The 9,617-nt window shown below is 34.3% G+C and overlaps 1 protein-coding gene across 1 annotated transcript; it reads right to left on the bottom strand.

The window, feature by feature from the left end:
- Positions 1-2,393: 2,393 nt before the first annotated feature.
- LOC115245911 (cyclin-dependent kinase inhibitor 1-like) lies at positions 2,394-7,584 on the bottom strand. The gene is made up of 3 exons (XM_029824406.1): positions 7,327-7,584; positions 3,413-3,566; positions 2,394-3,249 (listed from the first exon to the last, which is right to left on the bottom strand). The coding sequence occupies exons 1-3, from the start codon at positions 7,344-7,346 to the stop codon at positions 3,010-3,012; spliced, it is 414 nt and encodes a 137-aa protein (XP_029680266.1). The 5' UTR covers positions 7,347-7,584; the 3' UTR covers positions 2,394-3,009.
- Positions 7,585-9,617: the final 2,033 nt, after the last annotated feature.

A 9,617-nucleotide genomic window follows, 5' to 3' on the forward strand; every position in this document is an offset into this window, starting at 1 on the left:
GATCCCAGAGACCAATTGGAGAGAGCCTTTGCCACGCGGCATTCTTTCTCTTTCTTTCTCTCTCTCTCTCTCTCTCTCTTTCTTTCTCTCCCTCTCCCTTAATCGCGTTGGTGTGTGTAGGTTCGATTCGCACGCCGCCATAACATGGCGCGGGTATTTCGAATATTCAAACTATTCTTTCCCACGCAAATCTCGCAGCTCGACGAATAATTAAATAGCGGATTATCTATTGAATTATTTATACACGTACTTGCAAGAATCTACAGTTTGTAAAATAACTTTGCATTTTATACATGGATTAAAAATAGCGCAAATTATTTTTACGCGCACAATATTTATTATTATTGTCTTTAATTATGATTCTGAATGAGAGACATCATGGATGTGTATGTGCGTGTGATGCGTAAGAGAAAATCCGGTGTCGGTGCAGCATGTTGCGCTCTGGGAAACGAAAATCCCACGCAGCATCCAGGAAGTGGTGAGGGGTGGTACCGGATGCATTTCAATGAGGGGAGACGAGAGCGAACGAGTTCACGTAAAACAATTCTTTCTGCTTTTGGCAAAGAGAGAGAGAGGGAGAGAGAAAAAGAGACCACCGATCTCTTTCATTGTCCACCGCAGGAGTGCATTTCAGCGAGGTGTTTGGTTGCACAGGTTGCGCTTTGTAATCCGTAATAAAGCGAAGGCTCTGTTACGTACTTCCTTTCTGCGATATTTGTTACAAAATATGGTCGACAGAATCGTCAATGAATTTGTATCAAATAATTAAAGAGGCTTATACAGAGAGAGAGAGAGAGAGTATATTCAAATTGAAACGCGTTGCAAAATACAATACAATAATTAATCAGCTGATTGTTTTATTATCCATTATTTATATTTTGCTTTTTTCTTGGAGAAGTCCTTGATGAAATATTATTTAAAAATCTACCGCTGCATTATTGGATACATTATATTGGATATTGACAAAGCTTTTATTTATGCAATCTTAAAAAATTGCACGTATCGCAAATAATTACTGACGATAAAAAAAAAAATAAACATGTTTCTCGCGTTACGGATGGCATATTGCGCGTGTATTTGTAAGACGATCAGATTATTTCAGAAGGAAATCGGTGTTTATTCGCGGGCGAGGCGCGCGACCGGAAGACGCGCGGCCGCATCTGCGTCGCGTGTTTGCCAGCAAAAGAGTCACCTGTTTCATCATTTTGCTATCAAAGCCGGGCTTACCCTGAGACCGGCGCGTGTTATCTCATCGCGTGCTAGCGGTAACGGGCACGAAGCTGCATAGTCGCGATAAATCACTTTTATCAAGCTCAAGGTGGTGGTGGATCGAGATCGAGGTTGAGAACGGGTGCACTGTTTCGCAAAAGAGGTCTTTTCTCCGAGACACGTCGGTATCTAGCGAAATGGAAATCTTATGCCAAACAGGGATAAATCGGTCAGTTTTTGCAAAAATGCTAGAAATTGAAATATTAAAATTGTTCAAGAATCGAATAATCGATTAAATCTCTGTTAGCTTTAATTTATATTTGTGAAAACGTTCTATATTTAATATTTAAAAATACATACGATAATACAACACACATTCACACTTTCATAGAGCTTTCAAAGAATGGAGGCTTCTTGTTTTGAGCATCTGACATTATTATCCGTTCGCATTCGCGGAAGGTTCTTTATCGGAAAGATTCTCAATGCTTGGTCAGAGAACAATGTGTGTGGTATATATCGTACAGCAATATCCTTTGTCGTCGTCGCGATTGTGCCCACTTCCGTGGGAATTCGCAGAACGGAAGTGCAATTTCTGGCTGGTACCGCGTCGTGTCCAGCTTCCATGGTAGCGACGCGAAAAAAAGCGATCCTTAAAGAAACGATGCCAGGTGCAACGCACTCTCTCGCGTCTTCTCATGACGAATACTCCGGATTTAATTCGACGAAATCGTGATACTCGTGGTATTAGTCTCTCTCAGACAGCGAGAGTGTTTTACGGAAAAGATACAGTCGATGAAAGACGACAATTCGCAATCATAAGATTTTGTAGCATTTAATGCGATAAGTGAGTTGCGCTCTGATAACATCAAAAAAGAAAGTTTATGCTATTAAAAGTTACTTTATTAATGTTATAAATCAAGGTTACTATTGAAATTATACATTATTATAATTTATATTATTAAAGATTACGATGCTGAATTATTAATTCAATTTTAAAGATTTAAATGCCTGGCGACAAACGTTACAAAATATACTCATCCATTATAGATAGATGTTTGGCGTAATACAATATAATTAGGTTGCGCATAATTTACGTAAACTTCAAGCATGCAATTCTCTGCCTTTTCCTAAGCATGTTTATGAAAATGGGAAAGAAAGCAAAAGGAATATATTGGAGTACACAGTTTTTTTTTATAAATATTATAGAAATATATTAACTATTTTTACATTTGTCTATATCGCGCGGATTATTTACTCCAAATTATAAATATCAATTGAATATAATCACGTGTATTGCACGTTCATTTCTATAAATATTAAATTGAATAAAATCACATGCGGTGCTTTAAAATTAACATAATTGAATTTAATTGGACAAATCACACGTAATCTAGTCACTTCTTTCAGATATTAATAAAATTCGTTAATTAAAATAAAGAATTTTGCTTTGGTTTCTTCGAGACATGTTGGCATCATGTCTCCTCTGACTAGAATTTATAAACTAATTATAAAATAATTCAGTTCAATTAATAAATTGACAATTTGAGAATGTAGTTTTATCACATTTGTTTTAGGACTTTATATTCCCCGTTTTCTCGCTCTTCGTATAAAAATCTAAATCTTACTAATTTTACTCTAAATTTTAGAGAAGAAATTTGCAAGTAATTTTTAATATTCATTGAAGATGAATCACAAGTTTTGAAATTAAACATTTATATAGTTTTTTTTTTGTACGAGGAGCAATTTCTATCTCGTAGCTGCGATTGTCTTTGCTATTATCTAGTATATCGAATAATATTTTTACGATTTTTCTAGTTTAGCTTTTTTCGTCGGATTTTCATTCATCGGTTCGTCATTTCTTCTTCTTGAATTTTTGTCTGTTTCTTCTATCTGTTTTTCCTGCTCGTTTCTATTTTGTTCTTCGTTAATTAAATTTGTGGGATCAGAAATTTCGTTTCCGTATTGGTCTGTTTTTACCCACTTGAAACGTCCAGGTAGTGGCATTTCATGCTTAAAATCAAAGTTCCATTTTTTCATGTCCTGTACATCAATAAATATCAAAATTTTAAATCACTTAATCGATATCTAATCTATTTTGCGTAGGATTACTTTATCGAGATATAATTATTTAATAGATTAGAAATAATTTTAATGAACGATTGTTTGGATTTAACTTATTGGAGAAAAATCGTTCGTTTCTTACCTCTTCTGATCTTTGTCGGCTTTCTTCGATAATACGATTGTAAAAGTTCTGTTCCTCGCCGTCGCTGTCATTTTCATCTGCAAAAAGTTTTCTACGCGTGTTCCGTAGACCATTTATCGATGTATTGACACGTTCTTCCATCATCAACCAGGCTCTTGTAAAAAAAGTTAAAATTTTAACGATAAGTTCTCAAATTTATTTTTATATTTATTAAAATAATTGCTCACATATTGAAAAACCTTCTCTTTTTTTATGTTTTTCATAAATTTCTTATAATTTTAATTATATTCACGCAAGAAAATAATTTTATCTTGTATAGATATGGATATTTCTTTTACGAGTCTTGATTCTTTTATCAAATATAAACACAGATTAATCTCATAAATGAATTTGAAAAATTAATATATAAATTAATTTTGTTTACATTTTTATCTGTTCATACAATGCACTTAACGTATAAGAATGAATAATCGTAAATCTAAATTATTGTATTAGAAATGTGACAAATATTTTTTTTGAAATTTCTCTCGTTTTTTTCTCTTATCACATATTATTTTTTATACGTTGCGTTATTTTAATTTTGAAAGAATGTATTTGTTTTTATGTATAGTATGAAATATTAAAGGAAATATTTTATACTGCAATATATATTATTTGCTTATAAATAAATCATACAAGAAAATTAATTTTAAATATGTAATATTTTTTTTGTATACTTCAATTATTTGAAATCATAAAAACAAAATTTCTTTTAAAAAGATTTATCAACGAACTTACTTGTTCTCTAGCAAAACGATCAAATTAGTTGAATACGAAACTACTACTGGCTAGAGGTTTCTACTGTTAAATTGAACAAGTAAACTTGTTGATAAATTTTTCCAAATAAATACCTATATATAAGGATATATACACCGTCGAACAATTAAATTTCGAGACTCGCTTTGCATTTCCGAACGTTTGATCCGTATGTGCTGCCATTTTAGGGGGTTATTCACAACTCAATACTCAACACGTGGTGCAAGTTTTAAAGTTTTATTTGGTTCAATAGTTAATAAGATAGTCACGCAAAGTTGTGTTACAAAATTTTGTTTAAAAATCGGTGTAATAAAATTCTCCTGAGGTAAAATTAGATTAGAAACAAAATTTCTCGTTGTCGCGTATTTATCTACAATCCTCTAATTTTACCTCAGGAGGATTTTAACTCACTCTCTTTTCTTAATTCCATGTTCTACAATTTTTATTTTATAATACTTTTTGATAAATCTAATAATTTTAGTGTTGTTTTAAGTTTTTTGGTGAAAATTATTTGTTTCATTTTTTGCGTTTTTCTTCAAAACGAAGCAAAAACGAGCAAATCTCTAAAAGACTTTTTGTCTTAGTTTATCGGTCCCCTACACGCTCCTAAAGTTTTGACATTTAATTTGGGGACAGCCTGTATAATGATATTGTTCGTTTCGATACGCGATCATAACGAGTATATTCAAAATATTAAAAAAGAATTTTGTCGTTATTTCAGTTGTGATAGCAGTGCATTTCTATTTTGTTTGTTGATAATTCCAAGAAAGTTATTCTATATGCCACACACACACACACACACATAACCAAAAGCTTAATAATATCCTTCTGCAAAAAGCTGTCAAACTACCAGGAAAGTTTTTTGCAGAATAACAGTACTCGATATTAATCATCGATACGCGACGTGTTATGAGTACGTACTATACGTTTTGTAAATAAGATGACATGCATCAAGAGCCGAGCTTTCACGCGAGGTAAGACTATCTATATGTGCAAACGGTAAAAGAGGGAGAAGAGAGAGAGAAAGAGACTAGCAGCATTGTCGGTCAATATGCCGTTGGACGGATGTATTGGAATGCATTATACTTCCGGCGTACACAATTGCGGGCACATAGCGAAAGCTATTTGTTATTTTCGTGTAGGTTCTTGGAAAACTTTTGATATCACTGTCTTATCATTAGATATTCTGCATGATTAAGATTTTAAAATTGTCTATTCAATATATGAATATTACAATATTTTGTATATAACCGAAGATCTCTTATTCTTAAATCATTTTTAAATCACATTTAGAAAATATTTAGAAAAATATGAAAGTTATGCGTCAAAAACTTATAAAAAGCTTTGTAATGAATACTTTGCAATTTTTATGAATATAGTATGTCAGCTCTAAAAAAAATTCTTTTAATGATTCGTAAATTATATACAAAATTGGAAATCCATGCATTATATTGTACAAATATTTTATAATACATGAGAGAGAGAGAGAGAGAGAGAGAGAGAAAGAGAGGAGAGAATAATATCCTAATTTATTTCTGCATTGCATAAAAAAGATAATTTTGGCGATTCTACTTTAATAGGCTCTCTTAATGAGCATCGCGCTAAGGCATTTCTTGAAGCCAATAAGAATTAAACACAGATTTCCAAAATTACATGAGAATCGAAGATAAGATTTTTTCTCTTTTATGTTTGCCCTTTAATGATCGCGAATCGAATCCCGCGCTTTTTACGCACGTTCCTTAACATAAACTGGTTTGATTGGTTGGCTTTCGCCGGAGGCATTAACAAGCGAATTTCACGTTATTCGCGTAATTACTATGGTGCACTTTGGTGCACATGATACAGTCAAGTGCATTAATTCCGCCGATTATACGTAGATGATATTAGAGTAAAAAACGAGATATGGTGTATCTCCCTGCACACACCGGGCGGGTTAATGTACTCGAATGTAGTACGTGCTTTCCTCTCTCAACATTTCGGCCACTTACGCGTACGCGGATCGAGAAGATAAATGGATGCTGCGCGGTCCACGTATCAAGGTGCGAGATGACCCGCAAAAGAGAGAAAGAGAGACAGAGAGAAAGACGAACAAAAACGAGTACGCATTGTTGAAATCATTCGAATGGCGTCATGCCGTGTTCGCGATCATCCGATTCTCGGCATAATATATTGTCGCGTCTTATTAACTCGAAAATCGCAATCGTCCGAGAACAGTATTCTTTTTTTTTTGCGACTACCATATACCTTTAACGATCATCCAATTATTGCGGATTTATTGCTGGCATAAATTGCGCGTACCGTTTATTTGGTCGTCTTAAGTTGACAACAGCGATTTATTTAGAGTACTGTATGTCTGTCCAGCGGACTCTAACTGGCATACTGCAAGTACTCGTTTGAATTGGTATCTTGTGCGTAGCTTCAACAAAGCATGAAATTATTTATTTTCCTTACAAACCTAGCTTTTCATTTTTTTAAACGCAGAAAAAAATTACTTTGCTATAGTTTGTAATATTATTATAGTTTTTACAACGTGTTATTCAAATAGCTGTATGGATCGAGAGTCCCGTATTATAGAGGATTGTTTCTTCGCACATTCCGCTTATACGCCTATAGTTTATCAAACAGGTAGTACGGGTTTACACGGAGGTGCACGCCTTTCCCTGACCCACTTACTCATTCAACTATTCCCGACAAATATCGGATTGCACGTTTAATTTCTCTCTTTCATCATATTTTCTATTATCACGCGAGACACAAATATTATGTGTTTTGTCAAATTACACGCGACAATAATTTACTTTAAATGGAGGAATCGAGGATTTTATAGTGGAAAGAAAATGCTTACAACGTAAAAAAATTTGTATACAATAAACACTGTGTGCAGTTAACACGTACAGTATAACTTCATCATAATTTTTGCAAGTTTTATTTTTCACATTTGAACACGTTTTGCTAATCTTGTTGATTTAAATATCTCTATCAGAAACACTAACAACAACAAAATATATATTTATCGAAAGAAAGAGAGAATATAGATTGTAGAAGTAATTAAAATAACAAAGGAAATTATGCCACACCTGTTGAAATAAATTCAGCTCAATAAACGTTCATCTACTCACTTCTTTGAGATGTTTTTCATTCGGTCTCTCGCGAATATATGCACGTGTACGTATGCATGTGTATGTGTACAAACGATGATAAGGTATTGACTTTATCTGGTATTAATTACACAGGCGAGCACACTCAATTGAGGTCACTTTTGTTGCACTTGGTAATTGCATACGCTCATTTATCTCGTCTTAGCACGTGCGTCTCGTCTTTCTGTTTAACGTCGACTTCAGCCGGTTGCCAGTTCGTGCAAGTTACATCCGATCGATAAATACGTTTTCGTCGGGGGTGGAATTCAATGGGGTAGTTTGGTGCGCGCGCACATTCTGTGAAGAAAATTGTCAGTGCGCATTCGTGCACGGGATATCAATGATATATCAATGCCGATTAATCGGATTTAATTGGAAAACTCATGTTTGAACGACAGGTTTTTCAGATTAATCGAATAATGCTATCATTAATAAGAAGATTTTTTGATAATTATGCATATTTTCACTTCACACATTTCAATGGCCTTGTATTACATACAGGGTGTCCTACCAAAAGTGGTTACCCCCTTTTATCTTTTAAATTGAAAGAGATAGACCGTAACAAATATATATCAAATTAAATGGTTCAAACTGAACTCTATTGTGAGCATAATGATTATTTCCAAAAGCTGTCTGTGTTAACGAACAGGTATGCATAATTTTTTTATAATAATATGAATTTTTCGACATGAAAAAAGTTGTAGCGCTGTTTGAAACGAATACAACAATGTATGATATAATGTAAATATTTTATATATTATACGAGTTTTATCAACTTGAAATATCGCGGGCGACGTCTCCCTTTTATTTTCTGTCCTGCGATATGGTCAACTTCGGATTGAGTATTATGATCAAATGACAACATGACATATGTCAATCTGTAATACACGAGTCAGAAGTTGGCCATAACGCAGGTGAAAGTGAAAAGGTAGACGTCGCTCGCGATATTTCAAGTCGCTAAAACTAATATAATATGTAAAATATTTATATTATATCATACATCGTTGTATTCGTTTCAAACAGTGCTACAACTTTTATCATATCGAAATATCCACATTATTATAAAAAAAAATTATGCGTATCTCTCCGTTCGTTAACACAGATAGTTTTTGAAAGCAACCACTATGTTTACAATAGAGTTTAGTTTGAACCATTTAATTTGATGTATATTTGTTACGATCTATCTCTTTTAGTTTAAGAGATAAAAGGGGGTGGCCACTTTTGGTGGGACACTCTGTATACATATGTAGAGGATCATTCTCGTTCGTCTACGAACGAACAAATCACCCGGTTCTCTAAGAGACATAAATAGTTTCGATGCTCTAGAAATTAGGAGACAGCGATTCGTTTTACACAAAGACGTATAATTTATCGCTGTCATCCATTTTACGAAAGAAACGGATCCTCGTTAATATTGACTGTTGCTATCGCGGAGTAGAAAAGGGAATAACGACACGCGAATGTACTCTTCATCACGATTGTCGGCATCGCGAAACGGCAATATCGCATAAGATCGGCGAATGTTATTTCTGCGATGAAAAGCGCGGCTAGGTTACACATACCTCTATGAAATTGTCCTTAATATGCATAAATACCGATTTTTTGAACATTATTTTAAAACGGGTCTAACAGAAAGTTAATACAAATGCACAACTTTTTAACTCATTCTTCGGATTTACTTTAAGAGGATCAATTTTTTTAGACACATGTGTATGTTTAGCATTAATCTACTTTCAAATATGAGAATCGGAGTCAAATGACCTGTCAAAAAGATTTCTGATATAGAAGGCAGTAATAATTTATTTTTCATATTTTCAATAAATTACTTGAAACTCACTCAATTGTTAACGCCGAAATATCCGAAGGTGTAAGCAATATCGTTGTCTCTGCAACAATATTTATCCGTATTTTTAGAAGCGCGATATGTGAGTGAAGAAGTTCATTAACTTGTCGAATGACGGAGAGAGCGCGTTATAGCGCTCGCGAAACCCGGGATGCAACTAATCCCAAGGTAAGACACTAGTCACTTGCTGCATCTCAGTTGCAGCTGACTAGCCTAGATTCGCTTAGACACCGCGTACAAAGAGCCACGAGAAGCACGACAGTGCGAACTATACGCATGCGCGAGGCAACCCGTTAACCGCACATTTTATTCGCGCGGTCGTTCATCCCGCGAGGCGAATTTATATCAGCCGATAACGATGGATGATATCCTTCCGTGAAAATAACCCCCATTCCGCGAACTTTATTGCTCTCGCGAGACAAAGGGGAGG

Source organism: Formica exsecta, unplaced genomic scaffold (assembly GCF_003651465.1).
Source record: "Formica exsecta isolate Colony F162 unplaced genomic scaffold, ASM365146v1 scaffold137, whole genome shotgun sequence".
NCBI classification, from domain to species: Eukaryota; Metazoa; Arthropoda; class Insecta; order Hymenoptera; family Formicidae; genus Formica; species Formica exsecta.

Bases quoted from the DNA above. Each gene is read 5' to 3' on its own strand.
- LOC115245911 (XM_029824406.1), bottom strand. From the start codon at position 7,346: ATGAAAAACATCTCAAAGAA. The intron at 3,567-7,326 runs GTGAGTAGATGA...TTTTTTTACAAG, and splicing joins ATGAAAAACATCTCAAAGAA to AGCCTGGTTGATGATGGAAG. The intron at 3,250-3,412 runs GTAAGAAACGAA...ATTGATGTACAG, and splicing joins GCCGACAAAGATCAGAAGAG to GACATGAAAAAATGGAACTT.